Source organism: Triticum dicoccoides, chromosome 4B, assembly GCF_002162155.2.
Source record: "Triticum dicoccoides isolate Atlit2015 ecotype Zavitan chromosome 4B, WEW_v2.0, whole genome shotgun sequence".
Classification (NCBI taxonomy): Eukaryota; Viridiplantae; Streptophyta; class Magnoliopsida; order Poales; family Poaceae; genus Triticum; species Triticum dicoccoides.
This window is the reverse complement of record NC_041387.1, coordinates 398,381,087-398,396,941: the sequence shown is the minus strand read 5'-3', so window position 1 is coordinate 398,396,941 and position 15,855 is coordinate 398,381,087. Positions and strand designations below refer to the sequence as shown.

Here is a 15,855-nt window from a genome sequence, read left to right as displayed (position 1 = left end):
TGGTCGCCGGAGATGCAAACCCGAGGCTCGCCGCCGCGGTTGGCCTCGCCGGCGTCAAGTCGCCGGTGGGGTTGACCCCGTTGACAGTTGACTTGCTGGGCCCAGTTTGACCCTGGGTCACTGACGTGTGGGCCTCTGGCCACTAACTAAATTAAGATTAGCACTAATCGGATTAGTTAAACTAATTACCCCCTGCTGACACTGACATGTGGGCCCTAGTGCCCTAATCTTTAATTAAACTAAACTAAACCCCCCTGTTTAACCCGTGTCACTGACGTGTGGACCCCACACGTTAGGTTTGACCTGGACCCGCCCTGTTGACCTGATGACGTCAGGGTGAGGTCATGCTGACGCCATATTCGTTTTCTGGAATTTAGTTTATTTTATAATAATCAGGAAATTCTAGAAATAGCTAAAACTTCAATAAATCATAGAAAATTAACCGTAACTCCAAATTAAATAATTTATATATGAAAAATTATCAGAAAAATCCAATCTATCCATCTGTACCATTTTCATGCATGTTAGAGCAACTTATCACTACTGTTTAGGACAAATGAAGTGAATGACATTTAAATAACCACATATGGAGTTTGAATTTGAATCTTGGATTCAAACCAACTTCATTTAATCTGGTTTTAGGTGCATTAGCCCAAAACACATTCATATTGCCATGTCATAGCATGCATCATATTGTGCATTGCATTGATCGTGTCTTTTCTGTATTTGCCGGTATTTGTCCCCTCTCGATAGACGTGTACCGACGATGTGATCGATGACACCAATGAAGAGCTATATTATCTTCAGAAGTGCCAGGCAAGCAAAACCCCCTTGTTCATTCCGATAAAATCCCACTCTCTCGCTCCTGCTCTCTTTTACTGCATTAGGACAACAACGACATATTTGTTACTTGCTGCGGTAGCTGAACCCCTTTATCCTTTGCATGACCTGTCATTGCCACAGTAAATAGATGAAACCCACTAGCATGAGTAGGAGTTGTTTGAGCCCTGATGTGCCTACTCATTCATGCTTGTTTGTCATGCCTGCTACTGCTTAGAGTTGAGTTAGGTCTGATTCATCGGGGATGAATCAGAGGCGTGTGAACATGTCCTACTGTGTGTGAGCTAAGTGTGTGAACACGATTTGGTAAAGGTAGCGGTGAGAGGCCATGTAGGAGTACATGGTGGGTTGTCTCATTGCAGCCGTCCTCAGGAACTGAGTTCTGTGTTTGTGATCCATGATTCAGCTACTACCACGCATTGGGCCCGAAACCAATGGACCCTCTCGGCTTCTTGATCACCCTTGTCCTCTGTCCAGGAGTTGCAAATAGTTTCTGGTGTTTGTAGTATGCTGGAGGCCGTGCACAGCGCTGACCGTAGGGGTGGGCTGTGATGCGGTAGGCACGTGGCCGGGTAAACCGGGCGCCCGTTTGGTGTCACGGAACCCTGTTCACATCGTTTGGGGCTGTGAGCGAAACTCCGGCCGGATCTCCTCATGGATGGAACCCGAATAGGCGATAAACCTGGACTAGAGACTTGAGTGTTTAGGCAGGCCGTGGCCGACACCCACGTTGGGCTTCCGCTTGAAGGTTGCCGAGTACATGTCGTGTAAACGGCGGTAAGTGGTGAGAGCGTGTGTGAAGAAGTACACCCCTGCAGGGTTAACATCATCTATTCGAATAGCCGTGTCCGCGGAAAAGGACTTCTGGGTTGCTTATATCAGTTCATAGACAAGTGAAAGTGGATACTCTAAAATACGCAAGATAAGCGTGAGTGCTATGGATGGCGTTCTCGTAGGGAGACGGGAGCGGATCCATAGTGGTGTATTGATATGGTGAATATGTGGACTCGTGTGCGCCACCTCAAAGAGTCGCTTGCAGTCGTAGTTTAGGATAGCCACCGAGTTAAAGCTGGCTTGCTGCAGTTAAACCCCACCACCCCTTTGTTGATAATGATGCATATGTAGTTAGCTCTGATGTAAGTCTTGCTGGGTACATTTGTACTCACGTTTGCCTATTTTATGTTTTGCAGAGAGACTTCGGTCTCGCTAGTAGTTCCACGTGGACTTCGACGTTTAGCTTGATACCTCAGCTACGATCTTGTGCCCTCGGCAGGATCTGATAGATAGTCAGGCTTCTCAGCCTTTTTCATTTATAGATGTCTGTACTCAGACATGATAGCTTCCGCTTGTGCTTTGACTTGTATGCTCTGATTGTTGGGTCGTGAGACCCATGTTTGTAATGTCTCGCTCCTCGGAGCCTATTGAATAAACTACTTGAGTCGTAGAGTCATTCTGTGATGCCATGTTGTATTGCACATATCGAGCATATTGTGTGTATGTTATTGAAATGCTTGGTATGTGTGGGATCTGACTATCTAGTTGTTTATCTTTAGTAGCCTCTCTTACCGGGAAATGTCTCCTAGTGTTTCCACCGAGCCATGGTAGCTTGCTACTGCTCCGGAACACTTAGGCTGGCCGGCATGTGTCCTTCTTCGTTCCTGTGTCTGTCCCTTCGGGGAAATGTCACGCGATGAATACCGGAGTCATGTTAGCCCGCTACAGCCCGGTTCACCGGAGTCCTGCTAGCCCAGTGCTACAGCCTGGATTCACTCGCTGATGACCGACACGTTCAATGTTGGGTCATGGATGCATGTCCCTGTAAGTCTGTGTCACTTTGGGTTTACGACTAGCCATGTCAGCCCGGGCTCCTTATCATATGGATGCTAGCGACACTATCATATACGTGTGCCAAAAGGCGCAAACGGTCCCGGGCAAAAGTAAGGCGACACCCGTGGGACTACCGTGCGTGAGGCCGCAAAGTGATATGAGGTGTTACATGCTAGATCGATGTGGCATTGAGTCGGGGTCCTGACAGTGCATGTCAGTCGGTGGAACCTGTCTCACGTAAGTGTACGTGTAAAGTCGGTCCGGGCCGCTTCATCCCACAATACCGTCAAAACAAGATTGGACTAGTAACGGTAAGCATATTGAACAAAATCAACGCCCACAACTACTTTGTGTTCTACTCGTGAAAAGAATCTACGCAATACACCTAGCTCATGATGCCACTATTGGGGAACGTAGCAGAAATTCAAAATTTTCCTACGTGTCACCAAGATCTATCTATGGAGAAACCAGCAACGAGGGGAAGGAGAGTGCATCTACATATCCTTGTAGATTGCTAAGCAGAAGCGTTCAAGAGAACGGGGTTGAAGGAGTCGTACTCGTCGTGATCCAAATCACTGGAGATCCTAGTGCCGAACGGACGGCACCTCCGCGTTCAACACACGTACAGCCCGGTGACGTCTCCCATGCCTTGATCCAGCAAGGAGAGAGGGAGAGGTTGAGGAAGACTCCATCCAGCAGCAGCACAACGGCGTGGTGGTGGTGGAGCAGCGTGGCAATCCTGCAGGGCTTCGCCAAGCACCTGCGGGAGAGGAGGAGGTGTCACGGGAGGGAGGGAGGGAGGCGCCGGGGCTTCAGGTGCGGCTGCCCTCCCTCCCCTCCACTATATATAGGGGCAAGGGAGAGGGGGAGGGCGCAGCCTTGCCCCTTCCTCCAAGGAAGGGGTGCGGCCAAGGGGGGGAGGAGTCCATCCTCCCCAAGGCACCTCAAAGGTGCCTTCCCCTTTTAGGACTCTCCCCTCCCCAAGTCTCCTTGGTGCATGGGCCTCTTGGGGCTGGTTCCCTTGGCCCATATAGGCCAAGGCGCACCCCCTACAGCCCATGTGGCCCCCCGGGGCAGGTGGACCCCCGGACCCCTTTCGGCACTCCCGGTACAATACCGATAAAGTGCGAAACTTTTCCGTCGACCAAAATAAGACTTCCCATATATAAATCTTTACCTTCGGACCATTTCGGAACTCCTCGTGACGTCCGGGATCTCATCCGGGACTCTGAACAACATTCGGTAACCACATACAAACTTCCTTTATAACCCTAGCGTCATCGAACCTTAAGTGTGTAGACCCTACGGGTTCGGGAACCATGCAGACATGACCGAGACGTTCTCCGGTCAATAACCAACAGCGGGATCTGGATACCCATGTTGGCTCCCACATGTTCCACGATGATCTCATCGGATGAACCACGATGTCAAGGACTCAATCGATCCCGTATACAATTCCCTTTGTCTAGCGGTATAGTACTTGCCCGAGATTCGATCGTCGGTATCCCGATACCTTGTTCAATCTCGTTACCGGCAAGTCTCTTTACTCGTTCTGTAACACATCATCCCCTGATCAACCCCTTGGTCACATTGTGCACATTATGATGATGTCCTACCGAGTGGGCCCAGAGATACCTCTCCGTCACACGGAGTGACAAATCCCAGTCTCGATTCGTGCCAACCCAACAGACACTTTCGGAGATACCTGTAGTGCACCTTTATAGCCACCCAGTTACGTTGTGACGTTTGGTACATCCAAAGCATTCCTACGGTATCCGGGAGTTGCACAATCTCATGGTCTAAGGAAATGATACTTGACATTAGAAAAGCTTTAGCATACGAACTACACGATCTTTGTGCTAGGCTTAGGATTGGGTCTTGTCCATCACATCATTCTCCTAATGATGTGATCCCATTATCAATGGCATCCAATGTCCATGGTCAGGAAACCGTAATCATCTGTTGATCAACGAGCTAGTCAATTAGAGGCTTACTAGGGACATGGTGTTATCTATGTATCCACACATGTATCTGAGTTTCCTATCAATACAATTATAGCATGGATAATAAACGATTATCATGAACAAGGAAATATAATAATAACTTATTTATTATTGCCTCTAGGGCATATTTCCAACACGCATTGCCTTTGTCATCATCATGTCCATCGACATCGAGAGAATCACCGTGGAGAAGGCTACCACTGACAAGAAGGTGGCCGAGGAGGCCACCGCTGCTGCTATTGCCAACTGGCCTACTGGAGGGTATAATACGTTCGACAGAAGTACAAAGCATCTCGAACATAATGAAAATTACATTAAGATTATAAGACCCCGTAACAACCACTACTGCCGCCAGAACGAGTCGTCGATGCGCCGTTGTCGCTGCTCCCCTACCGGAGCCGGCTTGACCTTGTCGATGACGACCAGGAAGTCTTCGTGCATGTGCCCCTAAGAGCCAGCGCCCTGGAGCCGCAGTCATCGCCGTTGAACCCTTGCATAGATCTGAAGTATCTGACACCCAATCTCGCCACAAGACGAGAAACCCTAACCTCACCGCCCCAAAGAGACGGCAGAAATCAACGTCGGAGCTCCGTCGACTACATCCAGACGGACGAACTCGAGGAGGATCGGAGCCCGGAAGAAAAACTCAAAGAAGTAGCGCCACCATCCGCCCGAGCACCGCACCTCCGAGGACTAAAAAAACCTAACCTAAACTACTAACCGGAGCGGAGGCACCGGGATTCCCCTCCCCACCACTGGCCACCGGAGTGGCAGGTAGAGGGGAGGCGAATCCACGGGCTTGCCAGCGAAGTTTTTGTAGGGGACAGTTTGCTCTGTCCATCTAGGTTTAGGGAAGAAAACTTGAGAGAGCACACAAAAGGAGGGTCTCAACAGGTTCTTTCTGTCTTAGCGCTTCATGCGTAGATGTTTCTACTGTATCTTTCTAAAAAAAAGATATTTCTACTATATGCGTAGCACATGCTTATCTAGATCGTAATCAGCATGTCATTAATTCTATCAATTCATGTTCATGATTATTTATGGATTAAATTAATCAAAAAATTGCTAATATACTCAACATTTTTTCCTTTTTCCTTTTCCCCTTCTTTTTTCTCTCTACAATGGCAATGACATGCATAAATATTGTGACATTGCTCGGTACGAGTTCACGTCAAACATCGGGCATCCTAGATTCCTGCATCCGCCCATTCACACTATGCTCGCGTTGACAAGTTGACACGCGTGATCGCGAAAACATGTCACTGGCGGCGTCGAACATGGGGTGGTGCGTGTGCAGTATGGGATGAGCTTGTGGCATACTCCAAGGTGCGGAGCATGATCCAAACGGCACTCCTTGACGTGCGACCCCGTCGTGCGTGTACGTCAGCCGTCACAACCAATGTACTTAATCACCATTGGAAAATATGCATGGAAATGCCAGGCTGCTTACGACGTCGACTTCATCTCCGCGACCAAGTAAAAAACTTTTTTTTATTCGCAAAAAAACTTTTTCTTACCGTTCTTGTTTGCCACGCCTATGACCCCGTCCACGCTTGAAGGCCTGAACTCGAACCAGTCATTTTTGCCATCCGTCACCGATTTCATAAACTGATTTTGGACATCCCAATCCTGTAGGGTCCAGGTGTATGCTAAACATGAAATATAAGAACCACTGACCAAAGTAAAAATTGACGTCACAATCATCACTGCCGTACCACCATAAACACGCCGAAGCTGGGTAAGCTCGTATTCTAAGGGCATGTACAACGGGAGCAGCACTTAGTGCTGCCCCAGTACATCCACGACAGCAAAAAAAAATGAGACCATCGTCCTTACTCTAGCCACCCAACGAAAACCACCATCTGTGGAACCTAGTGACGCATACAAAGAAGGATGAGTGCTCGTCCTTTTCTCAAGCAAGGACAGCATGAGCACAGCAAGCGGGGGTCATTTCGCTTGCTTTTTCTTCTTAATCTAGCTTTTGGCAGCGAGGAGACGAGTTCTTCTGCAAGAGTCCGCTTTCATCTGCAAGCAGCAGGTAGATGTGAGCTGGACTGTAGAATCCAACTTGGAGACCTGGGGCATCTGTCCAGCCTGGCCCGTTGGCCATGCCCTAATGTATCAGCGATGGTGACCGGTTTGTGTGTGTGTGTGTTTAGCTGTAAAGTATCAGTAATTATTTTTTTGTCCTCCTTTGCCCCATTTTGGTTTTTGAGATCCCGAATATACAAAAAATTGGTAGTACTTTAATTTTGCCCTGTCTTTTTTTTTTTTTGAGGATTAGCATAATTTTGCCCTGTAGATTCAAAGCCTACGCGAGACTGGCGTAGACTAGGAGTGGAGAGATGCAACTTTTCCAAGCACATTTCGTCAAAGTACGCTGCGTGGGTATATGGAAGTTTTAGACACGTCGAAGCTAACATACACGACGTAACAATCCAGGTGAGGCAGGGGCGGCGCTAGGGGTATTCTTGTGTCTTCATGTGAATACCCATGATTTTTACAAAACAGTGTTGATTTTGGTAAAAGAGTCACAATTTTTAAAAAACAGCAATGATTTTAGTAAAATGAATACACATGAATATCCGGTTGCAAATTCGTGGAGCCGCCACTGAGGTGAGGTGAGGTACAGCTCCCGCGACGCCCCATCATTTTTGTTGGTGAAGCGCGTCCCATCCTCGGATCGTGGCCGCGGCGTTCAATTTCGACGCGCGCTTCCCTCTTTAAAGCCGGCGCCTCGCCGCGTAGTGTATTGTGTCCTCCCCAAGTGCGCGCGTTCGCTCGATCCATGGCCATGGAGGACGACGAGACCGCGACCCAGAAGAGCCGCTTCTTCCGCGACGCGCGCGTGGAGGCCATGCAGCGGCGCGTCGACGAGGTGCACGCGGAGTCCGAGGACCCCTACACCATCTTCCGCCTCCCCGCGGCGGTGCGCGAGCGCCACCCCGACCTGTACGAGCCCAAGCTCGTGTCCGTGGGGCCCTACTACCACGGCCGCGCCGGGCTCGCCGCCGCGCAGCAGCACAAGTGGCGCCTCCTGCGCGACTTCCTGTCGCGGACAAACGGGAAGGGGCTGGGCGCCTACTTGCGCTGCGCGAGCGCGCTCGAGGCCGACGCGCGCCGGTGCTACGCGGAGGGGTTCGACGCCGTGGGAGCCGACGACTTCGCGGAGATGCTGGTGCTCGACGGCTGCTTCCTGCTCGAGTTCTTCCTGCGGAAGGGCGAGGGCCAGCTCGCCGCGCCCGGGGGCGCCAAGTGGGCGTGGCAGCACATGTACCACGACGTCCTCCTGCTCGAGAACCAGATCCCCTTCTTCGTCGTCGAGAAGCTGCACGCCATCGCCTTCCCCGGCGAGGACGGCGGGCCCGACAGCGAGGGGCTCCTCGACATCTTCTGCAAGGCCCTGGCCGGCGACCTGCCGTCGAGCCGCGCCATCCGGCCGCGGAGCGGCAAGACGATACACCACCTCCTGCACCTGCACTACGAGTGCAACGTCCGCAGCGCGTCCGCGGACGCCAGCGACGCCAAGGGGCGCAACAACGGCAAGGCCGACGCCAACGTCGCGTCGTCGCTGGCCGTGTGGAAGCAGTCGCCGGTCCCGTCCCCGCGCTCCAGCGACGGCGCCGTGAAGGGCCGGCTGACGTCGATGGTCCCGCAGGCGGCCAAGATGGAGGAGGCCGGCGTTACGTTCAAGAGGAAGGCGACCCCGCGCGACATGTTCGACGTGAGCTTCCGGTACGGCGTGCTGCACATGCCGGCGTTCGTGGTGGACGAGGCCGCCAAGGTGCTGCTGGCCAACCTGGTGGCGTTCGAGCAGGGCGGCGGCCGCGCCGCCAGGCAGCTGGACGGGGGCAACCTGGTGACGGGTTTCGTGGCGCTGGTGGGGTCCCTGGTGAACACGACGAGGGACGTGGAGGTGCTCCGGCGGTGTGGCGTCATGCACTGCATGGTCAGTTGGTCACCCACGACGAGGCCGTCAGGTACTTCAGCCACGTGGTGCAGTACACGACCATGGACTACGACCGCCACCTGCTCGCCTGCTTGTTCCGAGACATCCGAGAGCACTGCCAGTGGAGAGCCGATGACCGATCGTGCGCACGTAGCTGATTCTTTGCTCGACTATTATAAGTCGATCTCCACCACTTTGTTTGTTCTCTACATGCCAATACGTTTCCTTCTTTCTTTTCTACTATCTTTTTTTTTCCAATGGCTACTCTACTCTCTCTTGTCACAAAATATAAGATGTACTCCCTTCATTGTAAGGTGTATTTATTTTCGGCACGGTAACCAAGACAAATAATTATGCATAAGTTAGAATGAAATTAACCTTGGTCAAATCATTGATTAGTGGCAAGTAAATCATTTAGTTTAGGAAATGAAGAGATGCACGCAATCAGGAGAGAGACAGTTTTCTTTTCTCTCTAAGGAAAGATATATGCAATCGGGAGAGAGATACTTTACTTTTTTAGAGGGTTGAAAACAGAATTTCAAAAAGTAGATAAAATGCACCTTACATTGTGGAATTTTATAGAAAACAAATGCATCTTATATAAAGGAACGGAGAGAGTGCTCCACTGTCGTGGTATGTTGCTCCACTGGATGGGTGTGATTAATAAGCTCTTTTAGGACACTTCTAAATTGATCGATACAGGCCATTTATTTTTGTTAATCCAGTGACTAATATTAGGAGTATTAGGTAAGATGCTACCAAAGATTTTGTAGTACTGAGAGTAACTCCTACGGATCCCGTATCCATAAAATAACTATCATTTAGGAAAAGTTTGGGTAAAAAACGTCGCCAACAGATCCCATAAACATGGAATAAATTTGGAGCTTGTAAACTTGACCTCAACTTTCCTTTGGTACATGTGAAATTTTGCTTCCCATAAACTTTTGACAGCATGGTAACCACCTGAAACTTGACAACGCGCTGCCGGTAAGCCGGCGCGCCATCGCGGAAGCCACCACGCCGCCGGAAAGCCGACGCATCGATGTGCCCCGACGGCCTGCCGAAATGCCGTCATGCGTGTCACTGACTGGCGGGGACCCTAGACCATTATCTAGTTTTGTCTAATGAAAAATAAAAAGATTTAGGGGAAGAGTTTACGAGATCTGAAAAAAATAGGTCTCAAGAAACTTCTCCTAGAATTTCCAGACATCCTATAAAAGCACTTTTACATAAAGTTTTCTAGGGGAACTGTGTGAGTTGCTCTAATATAGACGTTGCACTTCTTTAAATAAGAACACAACTTACATAATCGGATTATTATTTTTCATCTTGCCCGCAGCCTTTAGATGAAGCGTGAGACAGCCATCTGATCTCACTACTGAGGTGTGCCAACATTTGTAAAAAAAAAAAAGGCTCATGTTACACTTGCTGCTTTGCAACATGAGCTCGATTGCACTCCATGCTGGTTTTTCTCCGTTTTAGTGTTGATGCCTTTGCAACAACACTCATGTTATGTTCAGCGCTTTACAACATGAGCCTTGGTGGGCTCCCTGCTGAACCATTTTTTTCTTCCTTCTTTTTTCCTACTGAGGTGTGTCATCCTTTGCAACGACCAACAAGGCTCCTATTGCGCTCAGCATATTGCAACGGGAGCCTTGTTGCGGCCAGAGGCCGTCCTATCAAACTTAAATCCGATGGCCACAAAGGCAATCGACGCAAACTCAAATCCGATGGCCACAAAGGCAATCGACGCAAACTCAAATCCGATGGCCGCAGAGTCAATCGACACGCAAAGAGTTATCAGCCCGCTGAATCTAAGCTTTTTTTAGAGAGAAATTACATGGTCATTAAAGTAATACAAAAAGGAAGTTCTAACTATGCATATCAAGCTAATGATTGTTAAATAAGGATGTAAATTTGTGTCCCTAATGGTTGTGTTCATGTTTCTGAGCAATCACTAATGCTCTCTTTTACCCCACAAAAATGCTCTCCTTTCCTTGAAGAAAAGAAAAAAAAAGGTATTTCATTGACAGGTGGACCAGGAGATCAGTGTCAACTCCCCAATAAGAAAAAATAATCAAAATATTCCACTCCAGGGTTCACTGTGATCTAAGATAGTTGCAGTCCACGGAATGAACTAAGAGCAACGCTAGCAGATTAACCACCATAGGACCGTTTTGGAGCTAGCAAAATCGCCATCCAACGCTCCATCGCCATATTTACATATAGTCTCTGCCCTAAATATATAGCGACCATGTGTTTGCAGCTTTGCGCACAACCACCACAGCCTAAAAAAAGGAGTATCCTCCAAAAACAAAAACGTTTTGGAGGCTGCAGATGTAAGAACTCCGCTATAGTTGCTCTACGCACAATAGGCGGGAAACTCTCTCCACCAAAAAAAAAAAAAGAAAAACGAGGGGGACATGAGTGAACGTCCAATGTTTTTGATAAAAGAGAAGAGAAAGCGTTTACTCACACCATGAAAGGCGGTTGTGATATAGTCTTGTACAGTATCTCCATATATACTACGCGGTAGCAAAGTTGCAGGGGGGACGATCAAAATCGTTGCGTACTGACAAGTGAGCCGATAATCGGATATTACCTCCGTAGCAAAAAGTAAGACGTTTTTGAATGCTAGTTTAGCCCACAAAAACGTATTCTATTTTGATACGGAGGTAGTACATGCCATGGAGATTCCTACGGCTCAAGTGCTGAAAAATAACAATCTCATAGACAAAATTGTGCTACAATCCGACAGCCCCTAATATTTCTTTTCTTTTCTTTTTGAAGACACAAGCCCTAACTAATAGTCTACCACACAGCGTTAGTTCATGGCTTCAACCAGACGTCGTCCTTGACATACCCATCTTGTCATCATAGAGAAAATCCTTAACCGCCTTCATCCAGTGGTTGTGCGAGTTATCGAACTGGTGAAGAGAAGAAAATAACCAATGAGTAGACAAGAAATCCAGCCAGAAGGATCCCTCCATAGACAAAAGCCTGGGATGACTGTTTCGGGTGACTATATTCAATGCTGCAGCACTCCATCTTGTCTCTCTCCGCAGAAAGAACACGTTCTACATACCTGCCCAACCAAAAAATTGTAAAAATGATTCCAAAGAAAGGGTAAATATGGAGCAAATAAATCACCAAAAAAACGATTAAATGTTCTTTTCTATACAAGGTTTAACGGTACAAGGAGTAAAGGCAGAATAGCTAGTTGGGGACTGGCGACATGGAGATAAAGTTAACATACTGTTCTGTAAATATAGTGCTCTGAAGGATGTCGGTACTGTTTTGAGAAGCATCAACCAGACGGTGGTCATAGAGCAATGAAGATAGATCCACAAGTTGTTCCTCAAGCCTCTGAAATGGTGCGAACAGAAAAGCAAATCAGGTTCAGACAGAACTTCCACACTGAAGTAGACTGATGCAGTGTATGAAACATGTACTTACATCCAGGTACTCTTCTAAACGTTCAACAAGGCCATGGGGGAAAGGCTTCGGCATTGTGGTCACCTTCTTATAGAATTTCTCTACCCATAACTCAGTGCTAGACTTGTTTTTATTACCTTTGACAGGTTCTCCTAATGGCGTCTTAAGATGGTCTGACGCAAATGATTGGACGGACTGCAACAAACATCAAACCACAGTTTTAGTTTATCGTGCACGTCAAGAAAATAACCAAATGATGAGAGGTTCAACTGAATGTCAAAGGACCTCTGATGTGTCCCTTATTTTGCGAAGAGCTGCATCAACCCGGGCATAGATTGTAGTTCTCTGCACATTAAAAAATAAAAATTGTCACAAATGATATGACAACAGCTGACCATAATAATTGCACTACCAATGCATTTTGATGTCTATGCTAGGCATGTATGTTGACACAGGTCGAGAAACCCGTGCTTGAACCAGAATTTATATTGGTTAAAATGGAAACCTGGTAATGGTGATTACAGAATCGTGACAATGATTTACGCACATACCCAGCTTTTGTGGACATAAATGGCAACGGAACAGCAGAGAAAATAAATACCGAACCTAGCATGCTCCCAACACACGTGGAATAATTATCAGAAACTGGCCTATGGAGGGGAAGAAACAATGGGTGTAGCGGGCCTGAGCTCGAGGTTTCACAGTTTCTGTTCCAGTGCAATGTACAGACCATAGAAAGCATGAACAAGTATTCTGACAGTGCCTCACTATTACATATGAGCATTTATCTCCCTCCCCTACTCCTCTCGTTGTACATTATTTAAGGGAAATAAAAAAGGTGGTGTTGGTTAACATTACCAGTGCAACGTCCTGAAGGATTTGACTGATCTGAGAGGAGTTTGAGAATGGTCCAAAAGGATGACATCCAGCAGACCATAGCCAGTTCACAATTGGTCTTTCATGAATACGTGATGCCCGTTCATACGGTGTACTCAGACCTCCAACTGCGGAAGCCAAACCAGCCAAAATGTGACGCTGCGCTAGAGATGGATACGCAAACTGCCTAGTTGTTTCTGACACATAGCTGCAACATAGGGGAGGCTTAAACACAGCAGCAACTTGAACTCATGCTGTACAGGAATCGGTAGAACATTTTTTTCTTTACAGAAAAGTTTAACATACCTTAGAGGAATCATTTTATTGTTATGCTCCAATACAATGACAACATCTTTACTTGTCCAAACAAGGCTTTCTTCTTCCATCATAAGCTCAGCATCAAAATCAGCCAATGATAATACAAAGCTGTTGAAAAACAAATCAGCAAAAGTAGCAGTGTACCATCTGCCTCAACAATGCATTCTTAGGACCCCAGTTCTTAAAATATCTTGTGAATAGTTCTACTTCTATGCACAAATGATACTTTACATTTGTTGAGTGCATAATTTGAGGCGACGCCATATTTTAACTTCCAAATTTTACAATAAAACGGTAGGACAAAATCCATGTGAACAGTGAACATTGTCTTCTTATTGTTCTTAATTTATCACTTGCAGTTCTATCCTTTTTTTATTTGCAGGAGCACAATATGAGTTTGAAATATTATACTTGCTCTCTTTGTGTGTAGTAGCTTACACTGGAATTACTCTGGTTCCATAAGTTCTGTACATGGCTCCATGTTTCTTTTTTCCAGCTCCTCGCTTTTCTTTCTTATTTCTGGGCATGTAAGATTCCCAAATAGGCTTGTGCTTGATAGAATCTTGTACATTATCTTGCTCATCCATCCAATGCTGTTGTTGACAAAAATTGTTTGTCATAGATAACACCCGTAATGAAAAAAACAGGTATTGTGATTCATGAAATTGACGTAAAATTCCAGTGTATTTCATACAGCAAATATTACATACCTGCTTCAGGAAGAATCTACTTGAGAGGGAAGGATCCGAGACTTCCAATAAACCAGCCGACAGCACATCGGCAGAACGTTCCATTTCCTGTACCAGTTGGTATAGCCACCTCAGAATATTGCAGTTGAAATGTAAGAAATAAGCATTCTGGATCCATCTATATATTCATCCCTCTAATTAGTCTGCTTTGTAGTGCTTCAGGTTTCACCATTTCATAAAAGCTATGGGACACGTTCAGTACGGTCTTCTACACCTGGTGCCAAAAATGTCTATAATTTTCACTTGATTCAGCCTTTTCCCAGCACAAGCAGAAGATCCATGAAGATTACGAATTATACAGTTGTGTTTTTTTATCCTTACGATATTAGGAAGACATGGCTAACAGGCCAGGTAAATTTAGTGTATAGTTCTCCATGTGACAAGCTCTCATGCACCTATATTTACTAAACGTGGAAAATGGATAAATATATTTTATGATATATAATTAGATGAAGATGTTTTAGTAATTTTTCCAGAAGTGCCTCTTCAACCCAAGAAGCATACATCGAAGATATGTAGGTGAGTAGGTCTATTAAGCTACCGTAACAGAAATAATATCCTTGCAATTACAACATAATGCATTTGAATGAAGCTAAGATCTAACATACCTCTTTGAGTATTGCTCCATCCAAGTATGTTCTCGTACGGACGTGAAATCGACCATCACTCTTTGTTTCATGAAGAGAATGACTACGCATTGCTTTGGAGACCGCAACAGATAACTTTTCGTGCTCATGCAGTGCATGCGAACCAGAAATTACTATAACCTCCTGCCCAGCATGGACCATCTTTTTTACCTGAAAGAGTATGCACGGTGGTACTAACAATTCAGGTCACAAGGTTAAAAAATATAGACTTATATATGCCCCGTAGATCGCTGATCAATAACCATGTGTACTTCATACTGCACAAAACAGGCATAGCATACTTTTTTCACTAATAAATCAGCCAGGCTAGTAAATTGCTGATCAATAACCATGTGTACTTCATATTGATTGGACTACTATTCATTTTCAACCAATATTGAATCATGATGATCTTGAGCTTCCTAAATTGGACAATGTGACAAGACAGATCTTCATTTCATGCTTGCAATTTCCTTTTCTCCTACCAGGATCTAGGTAAAAAAAACTATTCACATGGATTTTCCACAGGCAATTAATATCAGTACAATTACCACAAAAGGACTTTTCGAACTAATACTGATTGAGAAAGCTTTGCTCGCAACCTCAATGTACTGCATATTATTATATTACAAGCACTCAAGGAAACATCCAAGCGCTAGACCAATAGGAAAGGACCAAGGAAAGGAACTAATACCCCTGACATCACTGTAATTGTATATATTTAGCGTTCTATTTTTGCCTTATTCTATTTCTAGAAGTGGACAATTTCTCCCAACAAATGAAACAAGGTACAATGGAGTAACCATAACTTTGTATCTTACTTTTAGCATGGTCATTCTTCCATATGCAAAATTGCATTTGCTAATGTTTTTGGCACTCTTGAAATTTGCAATGCTATTTCATGTAAATGACAAACATATGATTTTGCCCAATATAATAATATGCAGTCGGAATGCTGCTCCTACATATTAGTTGACTAGTACATGAACACAAAACACAAACTAGTGAGTTGACTACAGAATACTGTGGCTTCAGCCACCTAACGATTAAATTCATAATTCATGCAAGAAAGTCAACTAACCTCTCTTTCAATAGCTTTAACATCTATACTGTTGTTGTGGCCGGCTTGAAGAATATTGTACCTATTGTGGTTCTGTAGCACAATGATAGGTACAAGCAACCTCAATGTCATGTCAACAGTTTCAAACCTGGATTTTTTTTAAAGGAGATAT

At 46.1% G+C, this 15,855-nt stretch overlaps 1 protein-coding gene and 1 pseudogene across 1 annotated transcript in view; one reads left to right on the top strand and one right to left on the bottom strand.

Moving 5' to 3' along the window:
- Positions 1–7,347: 7,347 nt before the first annotated feature.
- LOC119293669 lies at positions 7,348–8,862 on the top strand (annotated as a pseudogene).
- Positions 8,863–11,117: 2,255 nt separating this feature from the next.
- LOC119296316 overlaps positions 11,118–15,855 on the bottom strand; it is a 19,514-nt gene continuing 14,776 nt past the window's right edge. The window contains exons 7-16 of the mRNA XM_037574718.1: positions 15,705–15,831; positions 14,606–14,794; positions 13,959–14,045; positions 13,687–13,841; positions 13,237–13,356; positions 12,913–13,138; positions 12,340–12,399; positions 12,076–12,249; positions 11,876–11,985; positions 11,118–11,704 (exon numbers count right to left, since the gene is read on the bottom strand). Of these exons, the coding sequence (XP_037430615.1) occupies positions 11,539–11,704; positions 11,876–11,985; positions 12,076–12,249; positions 12,340–12,399; positions 12,913–13,138; positions 13,237–13,356; positions 13,687–13,841; positions 13,959–14,045; positions 14,606–14,794; positions 15,705–15,831 (1,414 nt within the window). The 3' untranslated portion in view covers positions 11,118–11,538. The remainder of the gene's footprint in view (positions 11,705–11,875; positions 11,986–12,075; positions 12,250–12,339; positions 12,400–12,912; positions 13,139–13,236; positions 13,357–13,686; positions 13,842–13,958; positions 14,046–14,605; positions 14,795–15,704; positions 15,832–15,855) is intronic.